The 25969-nt window shown below is 30.6% G+C and overlaps 2 protein-coding genes and 1 long non-coding RNA gene across 4 annotated transcripts; 1 reads left to right on the forward strand and 2 right to left on the reverse strand.

The window, feature by feature from the left end:
* Positions 1-962: 962 nt before the first annotated feature.
* LOC145109637 (uncharacterized) lies at positions 963-2124 on the reverse strand. Of its 2 annotated transcripts, none has more exons than XR_013709112.1 (2): positions 1990-2124; positions 963-1918 (listed from the first exon to the last, which is right to left on the reverse strand). It is a non-coding gene; the product is annotated as an uncharacterized LOC145109637 (long non-coding RNA). The 2 variants fall into 2 exon arrangements; XR_013709111.1 differs by having other exon boundaries at positions 1985-2124.
* Positions 2125-18900: 16776 nt separating this feature from the next.
* Positions 18901-19561, forward strand: LOC145169532 (nodulin-related protein 1-like). The gene has a single exon (XM_079088078.1). The coding sequence runs from the start codon at positions 18971-18973 to the stop codon at positions 19430-19432; it is 462 nt and encodes a 153-aa protein (XP_078944204.1). The 5' UTR covers positions 18901-18970; the 3' UTR covers positions 19433-19561.
* A 1480-nt stretch (positions 19562-21041) lies between these two features.
* LOC145109638 (uncharacterized) lies at positions 21042-24096 on the reverse strand. Its single transcript, XM_079046835.1, has 6 exons — positions 23915-24096; positions 23566-23666; positions 23235-23420; positions 22567-22825; positions 21679-21760; positions 21042-21585 (listed from the first exon to the last, which is right to left on the reverse strand). The coding sequence occupies exons 1-6, from the start codon at positions 23938-23940 to the stop codon at positions 21385-21387; spliced, it is 855 nt and encodes a 284-aa protein (XP_078902961.1). The 5' UTR covers positions 23941-24096; the 3' UTR covers positions 21042-21384.
* Positions 24097-25969: the final 1873 nt, after the last annotated feature.

Consider the following 25969-nt stretch of genomic DNA (forward strand, 5'->3'; position numbering starts at 1 on the left):
AACCAAAAGTGGGTGTCTGGCATCGGCATTTGGTTGGTTGTAACTGGAACTCATTTATTAAACTTGCTTGAGCCGAGACTTCATCAGTGAGACATTTAGATGATCAAACAACTTTATAGATTAAATCAAATTATACATTCATTGAGCTTGAGCTCCATTAGGCAAGTTGTTTACACACCTGCATGTGGGTATCATGAAAGTGACTTTAATTAACTCAATATATGATGTTGAACTCAGACCACATAAACGTAATCTGTCACAATCATATAACATGATTGATTAAAACAAGCATAAACCAAGGATTCATCAAGAGGATGATGGTATTTATCAGGAGTAAATTCATCACAATCCTATTCACCTCTTATGTAATTGGTTGAGTTGTCTTCAAAATAAGGGTGTTATCCATGTTTTATATAGGTTATTGGTTTCATGTCAATCAAATTTAGTTATTTCTCCAATCCATCATTAAAATTTAACCATTTGTCTACTGTCGTCAATGCAATCAAAGATAAACCAACAAAACTATAAGTTGCAAATATCTTACTAAATTATTTTAGATTAAAGTTAAGAAAAAATTGAAAACTTTGTAATTGCAAAGAATACTAAAACGAGATTTATATAATAAGAACAAACAATATCATTTTTTGTTCGGTTGTTAGGATGAATAGAATTATCACACTTAATTTTTCCGAGATTTCAAGTCACATAGTCTATGTTAATTAACATGCAAATAAATAATAGTAGACACTCACACACATATCTTGATCCAACTAGTTATTTTAGTTCCTATGTCTATTGGATTAGCCATAATTAACGGATTAGGCACATTTAGTGGTTTTGCATTATCATGTCTTAGAATTAGCCCATTACAATGTTATGAGTTCTATATTACACATTACGAATATAATATGTTGATTCAACTAACAATCAAACTCCTACACTTATTGAATTTGTAACATAAATGAATCGACAATACAATATCTTAGTTGAAATAGCAAAGACAAAATACAATTTCAAATACCATTAGTCGAATGATTAAAATCTAAAACATAATAAAACTATAAATTGTTTGGAATCAAGGTAATAATTAAAATCATAAAATGTGTTCACCCTAACATCATATAACATTCACAAAATTAATCTTAAAGAATTTAGCCTTCCATCTCTTCAGAAAAACACGTCTTGATATGGGTTGAAATCTTCATGGTTGTGGTAGACTCGTAGGATGATAATGAAATGTTGGTGATGAGTTATTGTTGATAAACCCAACCTTTGATGGCGTTCTTGATGCGTTATTGGGGTTGGAAGAGGTTTCTTGTTGTCAAGTTAACCAAAAATCATGTTTGTCCTTTAATGAGACTTTTAAGCTGTATTTATAGGCTAAGAAGAGAAGTTAGAGTGGGATTAGGACACTCATGAGATTAGGGTGAAAATGGCTTATGGCTTCATCGTAATGCTTGGGTCTTTCACCCTTGGGCTCATTGTTTCCACCGTAAGGCTTTGACCATTTTAACGCATATCTAAATTACGTTTTTATAATAACTAGGAAAGGGCCTATGCTTTGCATGGGTTAAAAGTTTTTTTTATGGGTCAAAATGTAAATGACAAAAGTTATGTGGCCAAATTCAGAAACCTTAAAGATTCCTGTTCCAAAACCCCATGGGATTTAATATATATATATATATATATATATATATATATATATATATATATATATATATATATATAATGACATGATTAAAAATCTTTAACACCAATCCTATGGTAAAAGAGTATTAGAAAAGAGAGCACAATAACATAGAGAGTGAAGAGATTGATGATAAATTTACCCTTGATGAACACCAATCCCCATAACGTTTGTGCATCTTGGAGTTGTACATCGTGAAAGAAAGGAAACAGGGTGCTCCAAAGGGGTGACCTGAGAACACAAATGGATGGTTGACAATGTCTCACAAACAACTGTATGTGCATCGAAAATTTGTACCGTACAACATATGAATATGCAGTGGAGATAGCAATTCAACCATATGTGTTCTTAGTGTCACTCCTATGGAGTTATGCCCTTGTTGGGTTCTTCAGTTTGCATTAATTTACAAAGCATGAAAGAGGGTCATTTATGGTTGTTGAATTATCTTGCAGGATATCAATAATGTCCTCATCACTACACATAATGTTGTCATATTTTGTTGTATTTATTAAAATAATAATAAAATATTCGAACTTCAATATTCACGTTACTATTATTATAATAATGTTGTTATGACTCATCTATAAATAAATGAGTCAAATATATTGCATTTTATTTCTAATGGATTAATATACAAAATCAAAAACCTTTATCTAAAAAAAATAGATCAACAAGTCATCTAAAGTGTATTTTAAATACACTTTACATGATCTTCCTTTTTTTATTCAAAAGCAAAATTATTATTAATAATATAATTATTGAAATGTGTTGTTTTTAGGTATATATCTAACAAAAAAAAGGACACTTTTTGAATTTATAGATTTTCACAATTTTATCACTCAAGTTACTATTGTTCAAACTAATGTCTTATATAACAAAACTCTTGTTTATATAAAAAAAATTAAGTTTAAAATTAGACTCATTATTATTAACAATTAATAAGTAGGTTATAGCATAACATTATTGTCGTTGTCACCTTATCATTTTACTAATTTTAACATCTAACTAAATGACCTTTTTAATATTTAGCTTCTTCTAATATATATTTTTTAAAAATTTAATTATTTTATCGTCATCTTGAATATTTTATAAAATACTCCTCATTTAATTACGCATATATTAAACACAAATCATATTTTAATATGAAAATATAAATACAACTATTTCAGTATTTATTTAGATACATAAAATACAATATATATATATATATATATATATATATATATATATATATATATATATATATATATATATATATAACGTTATAATACAAATAAATTTAATATTAAAAATATTATATAATCTTTATAAATTATATTCATAAATAAAATATCATCAAATATTTAAAAGAAATAATTAATTAGTCAAGAAATAAAAAATGTGTAAAACTAAATTATAATGAAGGGGTAAAATAAAATATAATTAATAAAAAAGAAATTATATATATAAAATATAAAAACATATTGACCACAATGCAAAATCACAAAACATGAGAAATCGTGCTTGGATACATTTGGTTTCATTTGCGTTTGATACGTTTGGTTTCATCGCACCGGACGTGGTGAAACTTCTTAATAGAGTACAACGGATCATGCATAGCAACGGTATATTTTCTAGATTTATAGTTGTAGTTTTCAAAAGAATTAGTTTTATCATACAAAAAGGTTTAGCAGTGTAACTTATTGCATGTCTGCCTTCTCACTCTTTATATTGTGATAGCTAATTTCACAAAAAAAAAAAAAAAAAAAAAAAGAAGAAGAAGTTTACATGTCTAGGTCTTCGTACTCGATTGATAAGATTTTAGTTGCGATTAGATTGACCACTAATTATCAATAAAACAAAAAAAAATTGTTTTCAGTGGCATTGAATTGCAATAAATTGTTAAAACAAATAGTAATTAATTTTCTTCTTAAACGACAAATATATTCTGCTTATAACTACTTCTGCTTTAATCTATGTTTCGGACGAAAGTTGAACTGCGACTTAAAAAAAAGGGCACTGCCTAATACCGATAGGCTAGAAGCTTTTTGGTAAATAACAGTTAACTGTATAAAAAAATCATTAGATATGTTGAGTACTTAGCCCAACAAATATAAATACATTGTATGATTATTTTATGAGTTATAGCGTGCCTCCTAGACACGCCAGGAATACCAAAGGCGTCGGCCACATGATCGAGCCAGCCGGTCATCCTTGCCACCTAGTACCTTGTCCAGGATCGGACTATCCCCCAGATGTCGGGAATCCATCCTGGAACATACGTGGAAAAGTCAACAGACGACAAACCGACACCTGCCAACTCCAATGAGGGTGCACACGCCACTATCATGGTTAAGCCAATCATGGCTTTGACAGGGGCAAAGGTACGATCTACCAATCAGCGCCTATGTCCCGATCGGGGTCTGACACTCATGTCTCCACGAGCGGGATCTGTGCTCAAATCCTCATTATAAAATGTCACATGCCTTCAATGGTAAAAGGATCGAATCCTAACTCTCTAAGCGTTACGTTACTTACATAAAAATCTCTCTTGGAGACTGACTTGACCGTCATAGCGTTGTCCCAGGACCTCCTCCCGTAAATCGGTTGACGGCTTGCTTCCCTTTGTTGTGATAAGATCCCTACTGAAACCCAACCAAGCACACTAGAGAAGACGACAGAGGTCTGATATCACATGTTTCATAAAAAGAAATTTTAAACAAAAAGATGTTGGCCTTATAGGTTTTATGAGAAGTGGTTGGGCATTATGTTAGGTTGATTTTTATGTATCATTTTAGCATATTTTATTAATCATTTTCGTGACATACTGTGTGTATTTAGCATTCATTTCCTACGTTTTCCAATGACATTGAATTGTAATAAACTTTCAAAAAAAATACTTATTTCGTTCCAAAATTATTGTCCATGCACAAAAAACACACAGATTAAGAAAACATTAATTACCGCTAAATTTATTAAATGAAATGACAGTTTTATCCTTTTGTTGCATTTAATTCCATGAGTTCAATTTAACGAGAGAAAATAAAGGAAATGTATGGAAATGAGAAGAAAATAAAAAAAATAGTGTTCCCGAGTTATATTAAAGGAATGAAGTGGAGGGAAATGAAATGATCGCTTTCCCTCCTAACTTTCCTTCCGATTTAGGGGGATTTGGAAAAAAGAAGAAAATGATTATTTTTTCTTTCATTTCTCTTCAACTCGGGAACACAAAAGAAAATTTTGTTTTATTTTCCTTTTTCTTCTGACCTTCTTTTCTTTTCTTTTGTTAAACTCGGGAACTAGGCGTAAATATGGGACGGAGAGAATAGTAATTAATATATTGAATTATCAATAAAACAAAAAATATGTATATTGAATTATGAATAAAACAAAACAAAAAAAATTGTTTTCCAATGACGTTGAATTGTAATTAATTGTCAAAACAAATAGTAAATAATTTTCTTTTAAGCGACAAATCTATTATGCTTATAACTACTTCTTTCTGATTTAATCTATGTTTCAGAAAAAATTTTAAATGTGACCTCAAAGAAAAAGGACACTACCGGATATTACTATAGACCAAGAGCTCTTTGGTAAATAACAATTAATTATATAAAAAAAATCGTTGGATATGTTGAATACTTAGGGGCTGTTTGGCAGCATCTGAATTTTTAAGAGCTGAATTTTTAAGAGGTCTGAATTTCTAAGAGGGTCTGAATTTCTAAGATCTGAATTTTTAACATGCTGTTTGGTTGGAACATCTGAATTTTCGTGCTGAATGATAAAATGACAATTTTACCCTTCTATATAATTTTTACATCGTTTCCTACATTCAAACGCAATAGTTTTTTCTACAAAAGATAACAACATCAAGACATTTGGAAATCAAATTTTGGTAAAACAAGAGAATAAATAAAACTTGCTAGTTGTTATACTATTAAAATTACATACAAGTTCTTAAATTACCCATGCCATGCCACGATTCTATTAATAAAATTTCCTGCATCTTCTTCTTTTGAAGTTTCCTGTAAGTAGTTGGATCCAACAAGCTTTTGTCTTGCAATTGGTCTAACAAATTTACAACATCTACACAGCTCTGGTGTACTCGCAACATTACCTTATATACGTAGATTCAACATCTATAATAAAAGATGACCAATAATAAAACCTATACACAATGATCATTATGTGCATTAAACAACAAAGAAGAAAAAACGCAGAGGTTAAGCCATCACCACTTAAAAAGCGCAGAGGTCAAAAAATTGCAGAAATCATTGAACTAAAAAAATCTGAAATCGCTAAATAGAGTCGTTGTTGTTGTGAATCATTGCTGCTGTTGATTAGATGAACAATTCACATTGGTAATCGAGTTCTAGGGCAAGGCAAAAAATAAGAAAAACTCGATACCTGCAACCAGAAGAGAGAGTAGATTGAGGTCGATGTCGATGTCGCTGCATCTGGTGGCGGAGTCGAGGCGGCGAATCCGGCGGCGGTGACGTTTTAGATCGGAGGAGGCAGACGATTTATTAAAGACCGGAGAGGGAGAAAGGATGAGGAGAAGGGGTTGTGTCGATGAGTAGAAAAAAGAAAACCCCTCACGTGTTTGGGCAAACGGTGGCCTGCGAAGGCGGTGGTGCGTATGTCGGAGTTAGTGCGTGCGACGACAACGGTGGTCCTCTGTGACGTCCGACGGGATGCAGGGATAGGAGAGATGGAGGTGGGTGTTGCTGCAAAGGGAAGAAGATGATGGCGAGGGTAGGGATTGGAAAAAAAGTAACGCGTGATTTTTTTTTTGTTTTCAGATGTGGGCTTCCATCTGATTCGGTCAGATATTTTTTTACAATTAAGAGGCAAAATTAAGTGTTAACCAAACGGTCTGAACCTTAAAGATTCAGATGTATCTCTTTTTAAGAGGCATTAAGAGCCAAACAAATAGGGCCTTAGCCCAACAAATATAAATACTTTGTATGTTATTTTATGAGAAATGTTTTCATTATCATTAATTTTTACCACTTAAATGTGCATTATTTAGTACGTTTCATAAAAAGAAATTTTAAACAAAAAGTTATAGGTTTTTTGAGAAGTGGTTGGGTACTAGGTTAGCTTGGTTTTCATGCATCATTTTAGCATATTTTATTAATCATTTCCGCGACATATTATGTGTATTTAGCATTCATTTCATACGTTTCATTACATTGTTAGTTTGGAACAATTTTATTCGTTTGAACTTATTTTCTGCAAATTTACATAAGTGGGCAATGGTTATTTTGAGCACCGATGAAGTCACATGGAGGTCTTGCAACCACATTTGAAGTCACGTAGCAACACTTGTGATCAAACACAAAATGAAGCGATAAAAAAAAACTTTTGGAAATCCGGCAGCATTGTGCAGTCGTAATCAAGTGGGTGGATCGAAGGTAAACATGGTCAAATTAAGCTGAAATTTTACAGGGATAATTTCAACTCAATGATTTTAAATCTAAACGGTGGAGGTTGGATTTAGACAAAGTTTGATGTACCATTTAGACCTCGTGAACAACAGACAAAATCTGCCTAACAAAAGAGTTTTAGCAACCCATCAAATGAATTAAATGGCAGCCCACTTTTTGTCTTTTAAATCAGCCCAAAAAATGTCTTTAGCCTATGCCCCTTATACTAGCGGCACACGATATGGATTAATAACTCCAGTGACAGAGAAGGCAAGAGCAAGACTGAAGATTTCTAAACAATAGCGGCTGTGATTAGTTTGTAGTTTCCGGTGGTTTGGCAGTCTTTAATAGTTAAATTACCAATATCAAAGTTTATAATTACGTTAATGATTTTGGATTTGCTATTGAAGTTTTTTATTATGTTTTTTTTCCTTTTTAACAACATGATTTCCGTTTTCAACAAATTACGTTGTTTTAATTCCTTTTTGAACTTATCACCTCAATTAGGGTTTAGATAATTGAATTGCTATGTTGAATTGTTGATTGTTTGGTTTTGTAATCGGCCATTCAATTGACAAAAGCAGCAAATATTGTTAGTGACTTTCTAACAAATCTAGATTGGTATTATGAAATTTGTTGATACTAATCATTGTTTAAGAAATTATTGTACAATCACAATTTATAATCATATTTTTCCAACAATTACACGATTATAATACATATATTATTTTTCAAGTTGAATTAACACATCTGGTTTTGTAGTTTGAACTTCCTTTTCATCCGGTTAATTATATGATTTAATGCTATATTGTTATTCTTTCTAGCCATTTTAGTTTTGTTATAACCCAACATTTGATTTTTAACATGCTTCATGTTGGCCACTTGAATTAAGGTTAGTTTATTCTCGTTATTCGATTTGTAAAATTCGTAATTGTTTTATAAATTGATGTTAAGTGACGCGCATCGAATTGGTTCTGTGATAGGATTTAACTTCGGTGTAAACTAAAATTGCACGTTTTTACGCTTCCGAGCTTGTGTGAAGTATTGGACGTTGTTGAGAACATTCACACAAAACTTAATGCGATCTTTCAATCTATTTTCAAGAGCTTCTTTAAAGTAGTTAGTAAGGTTAGGTTTAATCAGGCCCGATTTTAAGGGGGGGGGGGGGGGGGAAGAGGGGCCGCCGCACAGGGCCCCAAAAAAATTAGGGCCCGAGTTTTAATTAAATTATATATTTAATAACTAAATATATATGAATTTATTCAAGATATTGCATAAAATTTGTGTAGCCCAATTGGTAAAGATGTGTCCCTATGTAAAAGCAACCGGGTTCAAATCTTGTTCACGACGTTTTAACTTTTTAAATTAGAGTTACAGATTTGGTCATTTCTTTTTGCTATATATTTCATAAACAACCCCTCCTTCCAATATATTTAACAAATCAGTTTTCAGAAGTTACATAATTAGCCCATAAACTTTTTATAAAATTCCATATGTTCCTTTTTAATTAATTTAAGTTACATAATTAGCCCATAAACTTTTTATAAAATTCCATATGTTCCTTTTTAACTAATGTATTTAGTTTTAACTTTTTAAATTAGAGTTACAGATTTGGTCATTTCTTTTTGCTATATATTTCATAAACAACCCCTCCTTCCAATATATTTAACAAATCAGTTTTCAGAAGTTACATAATTAGCCCATAAACTTTTTATAAAATTCCATATGTTCCTTTTTAATTAATTTAAGTTACATAATTAGCCCATAAACTTTTTATAAAATTCCATATGTTCCTTTTTAACTAATGTATTTAGTTTTAACTTTTTAAATTAGAGTTACAGATTTGGTCATTTCTTTTTGCTATATATTTCATAAACAACCCCTCCTTCCAATATATTTAACAAATCAGTTTTCAGAAGTTACATAATTAGCCCATAAACTTTTTATAAAATTCCATATGTTTCTTTTTAATTAATTTAAGTTACATAATTAGCCCATAAACTTTTTATAAAATTTAATATGTTCCTTTTTAACTAATGTATTTAGTTTTAAGGTACAATTCACCGTCTTAAATTTGTTTTCCTTATATATTAAAAAATTGTATTTAGGACCCCATTTTTCTTTTTACCACATGACCCTTAAAATCTACCAGCTGGCCCTGGGTTTAATTCAACATGATCATGTCAACCACCAAAACAATTATCTAATAAACATAGTAATACTTTATTTTTTACGCATAACTTTTATTTGCAATGTTAACTATGGATGATAAAATATGTTCAGTTTAGGGTTTAATCTTGGTGGCATCTGTTTTAGTAAAAAAAATACTAATAAAAATGAGAAACTTGTTTTTACTATCAGCATGATCATGTTAACCACCACAATAAATACATAATAAATCATACTAATATATTATTTTTTTACACATAAGTTTTATTTGTAATGCTAACTATAGATGATATATTATGTTAAGTTCCGAGTTTAAACCTGGTGGCACCGGTTTTGGTAAAAAAAAAATACTAATAAAAATGAGAAACTCAATTCTACTTGTTGAAATATTGAAAGACCATAGACGGAATACCCAGTGCAATGGGTCTTGAATAATTCTTACCATGAATCATAATTCATGCGATCAAGATCAAGTAGAAGAGGAACATATGACTTTATGTTAGTGATGCCAAAGATTTTATTAGTAGGTTTGGTTTTGGAAGAGCCTTCTGAGACATTCATGATGGAGAAGAGATAGAAGACGAGATGAGACGAAAAGAAGACGCTGCCCTAAGGATCGACTAGGGTTTAGAGATATTAGTCTGATACCATGTTAGGCACCATATTTTCCCATGAACGATAATTGTATTCCATCACCAAATATATACATGATACAAGAATTGGGCTATGCTAAAACATTGTGGGCTAAATACTATGGGCCACACAAATAATAAAACAAATACAATATGTAGAAGATTATGTCTAACACTAACATCAAATATTACATCAAAATATAACATTAAATTTTATAAATAATATAATATTATTTAGACAAAATTACAAATTTGGTCTCTGTGGTATTTAAAAAACTAGATTATGACACGCGTTAAACGCAGGGAAACACATAAATAAAATATAAATGTATATATAGATATTGCAGAATAATTAAAAAAAAAACAGGGTTATTGGTATTATTGAAATGTATAGAAAATACACTGAAATCGGCAAATATATAGTCGTTGAAGGACCTCTTTGTAGACAATATTTTTTTTATTAGTTGAATGACCTTCCTCGTCACAAAGTAACCTCAAACTTTTTTTACTTGTGACACGGGAAACAACTACATATAGCTAACCATGCGCGGAAACGGGTCTACGCAAGTATAATCCAACATTTGACAATGTACTTTCAAAATACATTGTTATTTTATGGTTATATTGTGAAATATAATTGTTTATTTCAAAAAATAGCAACTTATTTATGTTCATTTGAAATGAACCACAACCCCCCCCCCCCCCCCCACAATATTAAATATAAAGAAACTCTAACCAATAAATATAAAAACATTTATGTTTGCTCGATTTAGATATTGCCCATGACTCATTGAAAATGTCAAAATACATAATTGGCACACAACTTACTTGTTATTATGAGACGAAGAGGTTAGTTTTTGGAAGAGGTTAGTTTTTGGTTATTTATTTGGGAAGCATAATATGTATTCTGCATTACAAGTGCTTACCTTTTGAATTTAGCATTTCTTACTTTAAAATTTTATTTTGGCTTGACATAGCCATGATCATCCCATATTTAATACTTTGTTCTTCTTGCACCTTTACTACCTGCTGACTTACATTCATTAAATCAAGATTTAATATTTTTTTAAAACGAATATAGACAAGAAACTTCTAAACTCAATGGATACGCTAAAAGAGACATGACACTTTCCTTTTGTGAGATCAATAATACCAAATTGGACTACTTTCTACAAATAATTTAAGAACCGAAGAAAAACTGATTGCAAAATATCTAATATCATTATTTAAGTCATAGCCTGTTATATGCCGAAAATTTGAAAATTTCAACCAAAACTCTATTACATGCCATCAAAGTTGAAAAAAGATCCTTTATAGTTAGATGATGGTATTAATTTAAAAAAATTGTCTTTCACTTTTTGTTGGATGTATTTTTTGATGACAGAAACAATTATCAGACCAAACATAATCCGTAAAAACCATCCTAGCCAAATCATAAATCGTTTAATCAACAAAATAGAATACCACAGTCGTAGATACTAATACAGTTAGAATATCTTTTTCTAAAAGATCAAGAAATGGACAATTTATTAGAATCTTATGACGTTGATAAAAGTCATAACAAAGTGCAATAGATTGAATCGATAGTTTACAATAAATATAAAAAATGAAGCCCTATCAGAGATAGAAAAACCTAAGGACAAGACAAAAAAAACATGTAACACTACAAAGTTGCAAACAACAAAAACACATGACGCTAAAAATCTAGAAAAAAAAAACCAAAATTTATACCAGGTTGTGAGGTTAGTGTAGAGAACTTGTGTCAGATTCTTTGAGACATTTCGTCAAACACCTAAGGTGCCAACCCATCTTTTGAATGTAACATGACGAAAAAAATCCAATCTTACAGGAAAATGTTGGAAATGAACTAAATTAATATGTATTTAGATTATGTAAATTATTTTGAACAATGTTCCTTCAAAAATATATTTATTATTGTTTCATACCTACATACAAAGTTTAATAAATAAATGTTAATTGTAATTATACAATTTGATTCTACCATATAAATACGACCACATAGAAAATTTAAGAATCAAATAAAAAATTTGTCTATAATACCGTAAATCTGATATTTAAGTTAATAAGATCATTCCTAATTTAGATTCTAACTTCTTAGCCTACTTTTGATATAGTTCATGTATTAATATTTAGAGAAACTGGTAGGCAAGGATGTTGATATTAAGTGTTGTATATTGTTGTTACCGGTAAAAAAACTAAGTTTTATTTTAAACTTAAAAGTTTTTTTTTCATGGTAAGTATATATGTTGCTATAATTTGTAAAAAAAACACATAGTTATTGCAGTTTGTAGAGATTGTTGAGTATCGAGTCCAAGTTAATAGGTTACGCATTTAATATGAAAAGTTATACATTGTTGTTTTGTCTGACTTAATCTAGACCGAATGATTTAATATGTTAAGCCAAAAAAACCATATGTAATGTTTTATGAGATTTCAAAAATAGAAACATAATTTTGTTAGTCATAGAAAGCAATCTTTGAATGGTTGTATTTACTGTACAAAAATATATACAAATTAGAATAATTATAGTTTAACCCTTTCTAGATTAATTTTTTTTTATAAAATCCGTCCCCTTAATAGTGAATAAAAGATAAATTAAAAGAGACATTTAAAACATGAAAAAATACAAAAGGTTATTGTTAAAAATGGTATAACAATGTACTTTAAAAGTACATTCCTAAAAATGGTATAATATAAAGTTATTATATTCGACAATAAGGTCAGAAATAGTAACCAAGTTGAGATAATCAAACAAACAAAAATAGTAGCAACAACCGATTTGATCCATTTTCAAATTAAATTACCGATTTACCCTTCTGATGAACATTGTCCATACTAAATTAATGATTTAGCCTTCGGATAAAAAATGGAAGTATCATGCAAAAAGAATCATTTTAGTACATGCGTCATCTTAATATCTATTGTTGAATTGTTTTTCTAGCCCAATGCTTTTCTAGTTTCGTAAGTCGAATTACCCTTTTGCCCTTATATTTCCTTACTTGAAGGTTTCCTGCATTTAATTTGCAATTAAATTAAAATAAATCACATAAATTTAGGAGTTTATTGATACCTTCAAAAGGTAAATTCGAATCTTCCTTCTTTATTCTATCCCAAATAAAATTACATTTCTGCCCCTAAACCTTAAAATCATACTTAGCATTTTAAAAAATTCATCCAACAATATCAATAACCTTTAGTTATGATTTCAATTTAGAGTTAGAAATGTTGTAATTCAACCATCATATTAGGATATTAATTTACATTCAAACACTAAAAACATATCTCTTTATTCCTATTATACTCTTATCCTCCATTTTCCATTCGGTATTACCATATATTTATCTTAACAGATTATTTGAGTTTTATATCAAGATTGCAATCCCAGTAACTCAGCCAACAATTTAAGATATTATAGACAATCAAAAGCAGTAACCAGGTTGAGGTAATCAAACAAACAGAAATAGCAACAGCTCATGATTTGATCAATGTTTAAATTAAATTACTGATTTACCATTCTGATGAACATTGTACATACTAAATTAATGATTTACCATTCAGATAAAAAATGGAAGTATCATGCTAAACGAATACACAAAAAAATTGATTACAATGAACAGGAAAACGGGTGGGGTGAATTTGTCATTCCATCAAAGTACTTTGCTATATTGTGTTTTAACTGGTTTACATCAAAGTACATTATTATTTTTTCTGGACTAAAGGTATGTAATATATTTTCCTATTTATTTGAAAAGTTTCAGAAAAGTAATTAACCGATATCATGTAATTTATGACAAAGAAAATCGAAATATATAAATACATATATTTGATACAGGAACAAAAAAATAAACGAAAAAAATATAAAAAAGCGAAAGAAGGTACTGACCTTCTAGTGCACAACAACGAAGGTTTGAAGAAGAGAATGATGATGAAAGTTATAAGAAATAAGAATGATGTTGTAGAAGAAAGTTTGAAGAAAAGCAACAATTGAAAATAAGTGTGAGCCACGGATTCAGAGATGAATCATATATGTATGTGATAATTTAAATCTGATTATTTGGTATTAATGGTTTCCTAATAAAAATGGGTTTTTTATTAATGGTTTACTAATATAAACGGATTTATATTAATGGTTGATATTTAATGCCTTAATTTAAATGATTTTTAGTAATATGTTTTTAAAGTTGACTATTTTAAAACCTTGATAACCGAAAATTAAAGATTTAAAATTTAGGAGTTTATTCATACCTTCAAAAGGTAAATTCGAATCTTCCTTCTTTATTCTATCCCAAGTAAAATTACCTTTCTGCCCCTAAACCTTAAAATCATACTTAGCATTTAAAAAAAATACATCCAACAATATCAATAACCTTTAGTTATGATTTCAATTTAAGGTTAGAAATGTTGTAATTCAACAATCATATTAGGATATTAATTTACATTCAAACACTAAAAACATATCTCTTTATTCCTATTATACCCTTATCCTCCATTTTCCATTCGGTATTACCATATATTTATCTTAACAGATTATTTGAGTATATATCAAGATTTCAATCCCTTTAATCCAACCAACAATTTATGATATTATATACAATCAAAAACAGTAACCAAGTTGAGGTAATCAAACAAACAGAAATAACAGCAGCTCATGATTTGATCAATGTTTAAATTAAATTACTGATTTACCATTCTGATGAACATTGTACATACTAAATTAATGATTTACCCTTTGGATAAAAAATGGAAGTATCATGCTAAACGAATACACAAAAAAAAAACTGATTACAGTGAACAGAAAACGGGTGGGGTGCATTTGTCATTCCATCAAAGTACTTTGCTATATTGTGTTTTAACTAGTTCACATCAAAGTACATTATTATTTTTTCTGGACTAAAGGTATGTAATATATTTTCCTATTTATTTGAAAAGTTTCAGAAAAGTAATTAACCGATATCATGTAATTTATGACAAAGAAAATCGAAATATATAAATACATATATTTGATACATGAACAAAAAAATAATCGAAAAAAATATAAAAAAGCGAAAGAAGGTACTGACCTTCTAGTGCACAACAACGAAGGTTTGAAGCAGAGAATGATGATGAAAGTTATAAGCAATAAAAATGATGTTGTAGGAGAAGGTTTGAAGAAAAACAACGATTGAAAATAAGTGTGAGTCGCGGATTCAGAGATGAATCATATATGTATGTGATAATTTGAATCTGATTTTTTGGTATTAATGGTTTCCTAATAAAAATGGATTTTATATTAATGGTTTACTAATATAAACAGATTTATATTAATGGTTGATATTTAATGCCTTAATTGAAATGATTTATAGTAATATGTTTTTAAAGTTAAAACCTTGATAACTGAAAATTCAATATTTAAAATTTGGGAATCTTTTATTAGAATTAAATACAATCCATTTCAACGGATTTAAGTTAATTTTGTGGAAAACTCTTATTGGAATTAAATACATTCCATTTTAGGAGGATGATGTCAGCAATCTAAGGGTGGAAAACATATGATTGAAATACAATCAAGGGCCCAGATTGTTTAAGCTGATGTCATAAGATTTTTATTTTAATATATACTAAAGATAACATAATTATTAGTATGTTTATTTAATGACTTTTTTAAGAAATAAAAAACTAAACGGGTTTGAATTTTGAAGCGAAAAGCTATAAATAAGGGAGTTAAATTATGGACAATATTAATTAGGGTTAATGATGACAAAGATTATCAAAAGATGTCTTCAAGGAGATGCATGCTTCAGTTTTGTAGAGATTTGTGTGAAGCCAAAACAGAGGTGTGATAATTAAAGATGCAAGGAAGAGGCAATACGCAAATTCTAAGAATACATGAGCAAAAAGGAACCACCTTATGGTGCTACATTCTGTTATGAACACACAAAGCATCAATTGAAGCACAACCATTGACATGAGGACGAAGAGTATTAGAGAATTATGGTTTAGGAGAGAAAAATAGAGGAGAAATACGGGGCGGCTATTCATGTTTTTTGGCCAGATTTATGGAGAAACTGATATCTTATATATAAATAGAATGATATGCTTTAATCGATAACATAATTGCTGATTTTAAAGATTCTATAATTAAATGTAACTGTGCTCGAATTGTGAAATATATTTTAGAAAGTATAGAAAGATTCTATAATTAAAGATTTTATAATTAAATGTAATTGTGTTTGAAATTTAATTGCCAAATTTAAAGATTTTATAATTAAATGTTTGGATTATATTTAGGGAAGATGATGTCAGCAATTTGATTTAAGGGTGGAAATTACAGTATTGAAATACAATAAATGGTACTGATTGTTTCATTGATGAATTAAGGGTTATCTTTTAATAATATTTAGAGATTGTGGGTAGAGTCCAAAAACTTTCCAACTGGCATAGAAGGTCCAAAATCAAGAATTTTTCGTGATTTTGGTCCAAAAAACTTGAAAAGATTGTTATGCCCTTTTAATTTCTTTTTTTCTTCTATAATTGTTTTAATACTATTTTGATTTTTTTTAAAGAAAAAAAATGTCAATACCACTCCCACCCTTACTCTCTCTCTCTCTCTCTCTCTCTCTCTCTCTCTCTCTTTCCTCATCTATCATCTGCGAATCAGAAAAAAAAACATATTTTTTGCTACACACCAATCGCATTCATCTCAACAGTGTCAATAAGGTTAAACTTCTTCTGATGTATCTTTGATGATTGCAATACCCTTCTCATTCTCTGTTAAGCCCTTTCACCTGCAAACTCATCTCCTTTACTAACGAATCCATGTAACAACCCATAATTAACACGTAGAAATTGAAAACATTTAAACCTGGAAATCAAGAACACACACTCACAAAATTATACATACACACAGAAAATTAAACACATACACAAACACAGAGAAAATCAAAAAAATACACAAAAATCCTTCAATAGTTCTAGTTTTGATTCATAATTCAAATACTCCATAATTTTGAAAAATAGATTATGCAACCAACCAAACCCAGTTAAAATCAGATGAAGGAAAAACCAAGATGAACAAAGAACTCCCATTTTTCAGCACACCAATTGAAAGCACCATGCTTCTAACGAACATCACGAGATTCAGAAATTAAACCTAAATCGAATCGGCACAGGAGATTAACGATTCATCCGTGTGAGAAAAATTTGATTTGCAACTGAATCGGCACAGAGAAATCTCGATGACACAGATGAAGCTCGATGGTGGCGAAGATGAGGATATTGACACAGAAGGGAAGAGATGGAAACGGTGGCGTCGCTTAGGTTGACGGATTAAGAGTTTTATATGGTGGTCTGATGGAGGAAGAAGGCATTGTGAAACTTGATGAGATTTGAGCATAGCAAGCAATTTTATGTGTGCATACAACCCTAATATGTTGGATCTATGTTTTCTCTATTAGACATATAAGCATTGAACACAAAACTAGAAACCCTAGGAGGCATGTATTATTTTCGAAATTAACATTATACTAGGGTTAGGATACATACATTTATTGTTATGTAGTAATAACTATGGTTTCCTTAAAGATCTTGAACCTTGAGAGCAAGTGTCACAAGTGTAACACCTCTAATGGCTCACAAACACACCAAGCAAGAGGATGAGAGGAGAGAGGAGGAAGATTCTTCAAAGTTTCGGCTCTTGTTAGGGTTTCAAAGGATGGTTGAAACTAAGAGGGGTGAGGCTTCTTTTATAGCTGAGGTTGCTTAGTCCCAAAGCTAGGGTTTGCTGGAGGAAACCCTAATTTCCCGCTTCATGCCTAAGCAGTCCATGGACTCCTCATCCTTAAGGCTTAGGACGAAAATTCTAGGGCCTCCCTAGAAGTTTTCGTTCATCTCTTCTAGGATGGTCCAAAAGCCCAAAACCATAATTATTAATTAATTGCTAAATAGCCCATGTACTTTTAACTAATTCCTTTAATCCCAAAATTAATTCCAAATTAATTTCTGATTAAATATTAATTAAATAACATAATTTCTAATTAATATATTATTTTCATAACATAATAACAAATCATTTTATATATTAATTTATTATTTCAAATAACAAATGCTTCCTCTTTCTCAATAGGTCGTCATGTCTAGTTGCTAGTGTGAAGGCAACCCATAAGGACTGTGCTACTATCAATTCAAGTACATACCAATTATAGCAATGGGCTTAGACACCTAATCCAACAAAACTCTTAAGCATCGGTTTAGGTTTCTTCAAGATGGGTTAGGTTAAGAAAAGAGAAAACGGCAGGGAACAGTAGGGTGTGGGTCTAATTATTTGTCTTTTATTTTTATTTAAATAAGTATTAAAATAAATATGAAAAAATATAAAAAAAAATTAGAAACTAAAAGGGTAAAACTGTCATTTCAAGTCCATCATGGGCCGAATTCACAGGAAATTCCTAATTTTGGAACCAAAGTTCATAATAAAACTCTTAATTTTGAACCTTTCATGTAAGTTGAAAACTTTTTGGACATAGCTTTTTACAAATCACAATGACTAAATTTGCAGCTTTGTCTATTAATTAATTATACTATTCATTAACTATAGGATTAAACATTTCATAATAAAAAATGGTCATTCAACTTTGAATTTAGGCATTTTTAGTTTATTAATATTTTTCTAATCTAATAATATTAATAAAAGTAAAACTGATAAATAATGTAATTAAAGAGAGACGGATGGAAGATTTACAACACGGTTCTAACACAAATACACGACCAATAGGTGCGCAGTACGCACTAACCATTGAAGAGTCAAACTCAGGTCCCTGCCACCGTGCCACGTAGACAATCATCCAAACGGGGCCCCCATTATTGGTAACAGAGTGGCCGACACATAGTCATCAATTAGTTGGTCATTGACCTCTATACCCTCCGTCGTGTAACCCCCACCACCACTCAACGGCCTCTTCTCCCAAGGGCAAAATCGTAAACGATTCATCTATTTATCCCCTTGCCTCTTGGTTGATGCCAAAAATATCCATTATCAGCTTTCTTCATTTTCCATCGTTCTTTTCTCACCGGCAAACATGAATTCATTTATGAGCACCATCAAAACCGCCGTCTCGGACTCTACGACCGACGGCAACGAGAAGAGTACTAACACAGAGCAACCATCGTCCACGGAGCTATTGTCAAGTGCCAAGCAGGTGGCGGAGGCAGCTAAGTTAGCTGCAAGCAACCAAACAGACAAAATTGACAAGGTTAAGACCGCCGGCGCCGCCGCGGACGTCCTTGATGCCGCCAAGGAGTACGGAAAGTTTGATGAGACCCAAGGAGTGGGGCAGTATCTAAAGAAGGCAGATGACTATCTTCACGAGTATGAGAAGTCCGGTGCTAGTGCTACAACACCACCACCCACCAAGGAGGGCGAAGCTGAGGCACCAGCCGCCGCGCCGCCGGTGGAGGAGAAGAAAAGTGAAAAGGAAGAATCTGGAAGTGGGTTTGGAGCCGCAGATGCCCTGAAGGCCGCCGGAAGTTTCTTCAAGTAGAACTGTTGCTTCTACTATGTAAATCAAGCAACGACTTTTATCTTTTTCGCTGTGTGACTTGTACCTCTTGTTTTGAATGTTGTACGTCGTTTCTGTATTAATAATTGATTACATGATGTGTTCTAATTATTAACTACTTCACTAAAGTAGTTTAGACAATATGGATAATTGGTTACAAATGGTTTTTGTTATAAACTGAATTCTTTCTTTTTAAACTAAATAATCAACGTCCGATTGTTGGCATAAGTAAAATGAATGTCTTCTTATAAATTTTTGGGTAAAAGTTTGTTTTTGATCAATGAAATTGCGTCATTTAAGAATGAAATAGTGAGAATGCTCTTATTCTGCGGTTGGTGTTATATATAGATGTTCTTGGTTGAGAGTATCGGGTTTTCGATATTATTTCTCTCTTTTTTTTTTTTACATATAAATTATTTACGTAACTTCACTATTACATTAGGACTATTATAGTATTATGGATGGTAATTTTGTCTTACACACTTGTAATGTTGGTATTATATAATGACCATTTATGTAATTTTGCTATCACAAAAATTATTTATGTAATATCTCTATTACACAACTTCTATTTCTATAGTTGTATATTTACTTAGGGCTGTTATAGTATTTTATCTTACATATGATCTATTTCTGTAATTTTACTACGCAAAATATCATTTCTGGCCATATATGTAATTTTTTCAAATATTACGATCATTAAATAATTTTATACGGACAATTTTTATAACTTTTTTCAAACATACGAACCATTAGATTAGACATAATTTTCACACTGAGACCAACAGACCATGTCTTTAATTTCTCAAAGATAGAGATCATTTGGTAATTTTTCAGGAACCGTTTCTATAGTTTTTATTAAAACTAGTAAAGAACCCGCGGCTATGCCGCTTTTGGGGTAATATGGAAAAAATCGGCAAACTTTAAAAGATATGTGCTGAAATTGTAAATCACCATAAATAGGGAAGAAAGTCGACAACTCCTAAAATTAGATGTCAAAAGTGTACAACGAAAAAAAGGGATACTGGTGGAGAAAATCCAAAATGTTGTGGCAATAATGTTAAAGTTGTTAATATTGGGAAAATATGTTGGCAAAATTTTAAAGGAGGTTTTTTTGTGTTTTTTATGTCAAAATGTAAAACTTTTGACTACAAGGACAAAAAGTGTCAAATTCATTAAAGATATGTGGCAAAAACACCAAAATGTAATACCTTTGAATATAAGGACTAAAAATGTCAAAGTCATTAAAGATTTGTGGCAAAAACCTTAAGGCACAAAAACTTAATCAAAAGGCAAAAATGTAAAATTTTTGACTTTAGGGACTAAAAATATAAATTTCAGCAAACTTATGTGGCAAAATCCTAAAGGCTAAAAGAATACTATTCCTAAGTTCCTTTGGATTTAATATATATATATATAATATGGACCATCAGAAAGTTTTCCAGAGACTATTTCTGTATTTTCTATAAAAAAAATAATGACTATTTCTGTAGTTTCTCAAATATGGCCCGGGACAGCAAAATAGGCTTTATAAATTTATAATTGATGAATATTGCTTAAATTAATGAATATTGAGAAAATATTATCAATATAAGAGTAAAATGGTTATTCATTTGTTATCCACCGTTTATCCACTCCATATCTATAAATTTAACATACTATATTCGATACATCGGTTTATTTACTCATACATTTATTTAGTCACTTTCACGTACAAGACTCAATAAGAAATTAAAAACATGTTTTAATTGACCAAAGCAATAAATAATACAGATCAAATATTTTGTTTTCCAGTTGAATTGATAACACCTACAAGAATATATCACTCAAAAGCAATCTGATATAATATACATGATCTTGATGGATATCAAACATTTAGCGACGATATCAAATATTGTATTGGATATCAAGAATTTGTGGTGGAGAAGCGTTCGCTAGAACCAACAACATAAGTATATTGGTTTTTGGATTTTTCCAGTTGATCGAATCATATTTGCATTCTCTTTAACTCTATCTTCTTCATTTCTTCGGTTCTCCTCTGTCTGTGATATTGCTCCTCTGGAGATATTTTCAATCGTCTGCATCTTTCTCATGAAATCTTGCAGTTCTCGAGCTCTTTTCCACTCTAGCTTACCCTGCAAGCTTCAATGGTGGGTCTTTTGAACACTAAAGTTGTGAAAGTAATTGTGTTATGTTTTTATCGAGAAAAAAAAGGTTAAAAACAAGACCTCTTTCTTTATCAATTTTTTCTTTGCTCTCAACTTCTTTTTATTCTCCCACTCGGATATTATCGCTTTCACTTTCGTAAACCTGATCAAATTGAAGAACAAATTCTCAAATTTACAGGATTTTGAGTTAATTTGGAAGTTGACTTCACAAGGAGTGGACTTGTTTCATTCATTACGTGGAACCCATGTAATGTGATATGCTACATTGATATTAATATGTTAAAGGGTTTATATTGTTTATAAGTAAACGTATAACTTTTGTCTATCGAAAGCAAATAAAAGAATAAGAAACTAAATTCAAACTCGACTTAAATTTTGATTTTGTATTCAATTTTATCGTCCAAAGTTACTTAAAACTTAACGATTTAGGTAAAGATGCTAACTATTTCAAACTTAACAAGTTATTTAAAAACGGACAAAAGAAAATGATCATTTGTTTCATTTCATATTTGATGTTTTTTATTTAAAAAAAAAAAGCCAAATTTCAAAAAATAATAATAATAATTAGTTTGTTTTTTGTTTGTTTGTTTTTTGTTTTGCAAAAAATCAAAAATCAAACTAGAAATTGTTTTTCAAGTTAAAGATAGGTTTTTTTAAGTAAAAAATTCAAATAATTAAATTGAAAAGAAAATTTTCTTCAAGTGGTTAAACTGAAAAAAAATTCTAAATTATAATGTTTTTTATAAAATTCAAAATTTTATATAGTCATTTTCTTAATAAATAAATAAATAAAAAGAAACTCACAGTTAAAACATTAAAAAAAAACGCTAAACCGAAAAAATCATAATGCAACATTTGAAATTGTATTTTTATTCTAGCATTCTGTAAAAAAAATGATTGGTTACCAAATTAAAGTTATTTCTTCAAGACTTTGATAGCAAGACATACCGTTCTTTGATCTTTTGCAATTCAGTTTTCTCCCAAATATCTCCAAGTCTCTTCTCAAGATCTAATTGACTAGTTTCTTCGTCCAATTGTTTTTCTACAACAAAATTAGGAGTTTTGTCGATTGACATGGTTGAACCAATATCTTTTTTTGACACATTGTTGTCGGATTTCATCTTAACCATGGTTGGTGCCTGATGATTATTAGCTTCACCATGGAGATCTTGATTAGTTTGCGATCTTGGTGACACCTCTTGGATATCTTGATTTCGGGTCCAAATAAATTATAGTTAGTTTAACAAGTTTTCACAAATATAATTGATTTTTTTAAACAATATCTTTTTTATTTTTTAATTATTACATAAAAAAAAGGTGTCACAAAATATGTGGCTTAATATAGACACAAAATACGAATGAGCTAACATGATTTTCCAGACTAGAACGGTCTTGGACCGATAATCCAGGTCATGAAAATAGATTGTACTATGTTTTTTAATTTTATTTCTTAGTTTTTTTGTTTAATAATATTAATATGATATGTAAGGGAAAAAAATATTAGATCAGATTGACCAGTCCATTGGTCATTTATGAGTTCGACATGTTTTTTAATTTTTTATAAGGTTTAACTATAATGTTAATCCAATCAACATAAAGCAAACAAAATATTTTACCGGAGGTTTTTCTAGAACTTGAACCCGGGCCTTGTTTCATGTCATCTTCTTTGGTTTCGATAGAATTAACTGCGAATGCAGCAGCTGCAACAGCAGTCCGAAACTCCTCACCCTCCATTTTATCATAGTCACGACTTGTTTCGCGAGAAGGTTGTCTTTGGTGCCAATTTTGGCCTTTTCGACGGTCTAGAAATTTACAAAATGTGTCGATTCGTAACAAATATAAATAAATGTTATCAACATCTAACTTGATAGTATTTTAGTAATAAGTTTAAAACATTTATAGATAAAAAAAACGAGTTATTCGAAAGTTTGTTTTGGGCTACTTTACCTTCTTTGGAACTACGGGTTCTTCGAGATGAAATCTTTCGATCTCTAATCACGCGTGAAGTTTGTGCTTCGTTTTCCTTCTCAACACGAAAAATTATCGTGCTACCGGCAATCGTAATAGTTAGGTTCCAAACAATTTATTATTCTTATAAAAATTATTAAATGCAAAAATATTATATTTTGTAAGAACGAACTATTTGGTGAACTATAGAAACTAAATGCAAAAAGCATCCATACTTCACATTTTTGTCCAAAAATGATCAAATATAATGTTCTTTTTTATTGTAGAAAGAACATTGGTTTATTTATAGCAAAAACTAAATATGATGGTTCAAAAGGTTAATATTTACCTGATCTGCTTGAGCAAACCCTCCATGAATAAACACTTTGGAGGTTTGAGATTTGCTCAAATTGTACGGTATTATAAGTTGCTTTGCATTTGGTTCTTGATGTATCATGAAAGTATTCTTTTCTTTTGCTTGATGCTGTAGGGGTTCTTTCTTTGACAAGATGGCATGGATGGAACTGATTGATCTAAGTGATTTTCCATGGGGCTCACCTATTTGTCCTCACCAGTCAAAACATTCCACGTCATCCAAAGTGTTTTCCTAACAAATTTATTGCTTCTTGTTTGTTTACCATTTTCCTTGTGTGCATAGGCAAGAAGTTAAGCAAGAATCGGTAGGAGACTATTTGTCATTTGCATCAAACTTTTTCTTTTTCCAAAAATTTGTCTATTAATTTCTTAATTCAAATGAACCTTCTTATACAATTCTCCATCCATTTTCTTTTGTTTTCAAAAAGAATATTTCCCCATTTTTAGTTAGATACGACAATTATGACAATTTTGATTTATTCATAAAATGTTACTATATTTTATCTTAAGACAGATAAACTAGTAAATTTTAGAAACTCGATTGAAAATGAAAGTAGGGATGTCAAAAACCCCGTGGGACCTCAATACCGTATGGGGCTAATTTTTTAAAAAATTCAAAAGCGGAAGCGGGGGCAGGGGTGAGATTAAACCCTATTTATTTTCGGGATCAGGGTTGGGAGTGAGTATTTTCGTCCCGTACTCCCGCGGGGTACCCGTTTGTATTTAATATATATTTAATATAAAAATATATAGATAATAATTTTAGAGTTTATATTTTCTAACTTCCTAATTTCCTATCCGAGTAAATTACAGTTTTAGTCCCTATGGTTTGTCCCAATTCGCAGGTTTGGTCCAACCATTGGAATTTTGATAGGACCCAACCTTGTGGTTTTAAAACATTACAGTGGCCATCCTTAAGGCATACAACGTTTATTTAAGCCGTCAAACACCATCACGTGTGTCACACCCCCAAACCGGAACGGCGAAAACGTTCGGGGGTGGATGACGTCATGTATAGTATCACAACAATTGTATCATAGCAATCATAGTAAACGCAACCATTACATTGAATACACATATGAAAAAAAAAGGTTTACATCTGTTTAAGTCTTGTTTAATTACATCAAAAGTTTGATCAAAAGTAGAAAGACATGACTCTATGCACTCAGTCTTCTCAAAACTTCAGGAGGTACCTGTCTACTGATTTCCTGAGAATACAAGCAGTTTTGAAAGAGTATCAGCATAAAGCTGGTGAGTTCATAAGCATGTTTTTGTAATGAAAACCTGTTGATAAATCCGTGAAAATGTTTGTATGTTTCCAAGAAAATCCAATATTTTCTTAAGTAATGAAAAGTAGTCTTAAACCCTAAGACTCATTGTAAGTTCGTTGGTAAATTCTGTTCTTGTGTCTGAAAGTACTTGTATGTATGCCTGGTACCACCAGCTGTATTGTATCGTTTTGGAAATCAGTTTTTGTATGAAATCCATGGTTAATCCCAGTATATATAGTATGGAAACCCTGGCTAACACCAGTGTGTATAGTACGTTCTGTTTGAAAACCCTGGTTACCACCAGTATGTATAGTAGTCTCATTAATTAAAATAAAACTAGTGAATAATGAAATCTCGTAAACAATTGGTTAGTTTATACTATTGTGAGTCGTATAACCATGCTTGATATGACCTAGTGACCTTTACAACGTTCTTCAAGTGTTGGTTAAATGACATTTGTCACCCCAGGCATGCCTGCCTAACTGTAGCTAGCAGTTCAGGTGTGAGATTGTCAGTCCCGAATAGATCTATTCACAAATCTCACACTCTCCCTCCAGGAGACTCTGATTATACTATGATAGGATTTAGTTCAGTACACCAATTGGTACAGTTTGAAGTAGAGTCTCACAATCCTATATAATCTAGTTTACGTGTAGTTCTGTATCGCTCTCTTGTATTTGAATTTTTTGAATACGGTATAAGGTAATAATTATATTCAAATAATTATTAAGCATGTACTCTTGTAGTAATGTATATCA

This window comes from Lactuca virosa, chromosome 4, assembly GCF_052849685.1.
Source record: "Lactuca virosa cultivar CGN04683 chromosome 4, Lactuca_virosa_CGN04683_v6, whole genome shotgun sequence".
Taxonomy (NCBI): domain Eukaryota; kingdom Viridiplantae; phylum Streptophyta; class Magnoliopsida; order Asterales; family Asteraceae; genus Lactuca; species Lactuca virosa.

Bases quoted from the DNA above. Each gene is read 5' to 3' on its own strand.
- LOC145109638 (XM_079046835.1), bottom strand. From the start codon at position 23,940: ATGGAGGGTTTGCTCAAGCAGATCAG. The intron at 23,421-23,565 runs GTAAAGTAGCCC...GTAAATTTCTAG, and splicing joins AACCCGTAGTTCCAAAGAAG to ACCGTCGAAAAGGCCAAAAT. The intron at 21,761-22,566 runs GTATGTCTTGCT...CAATTTGATCAG, and splicing joins TTGCAAAAGATCAAAGAACG to GTTTACGAAAGTGAAAGCGA.
- LOC145169532 (XM_079088078.1), top strand. From the start codon at position 18,971: ATGAATTCATTTATGAGCACCATCAAAACCGCCGTCTCGGACTCTACG.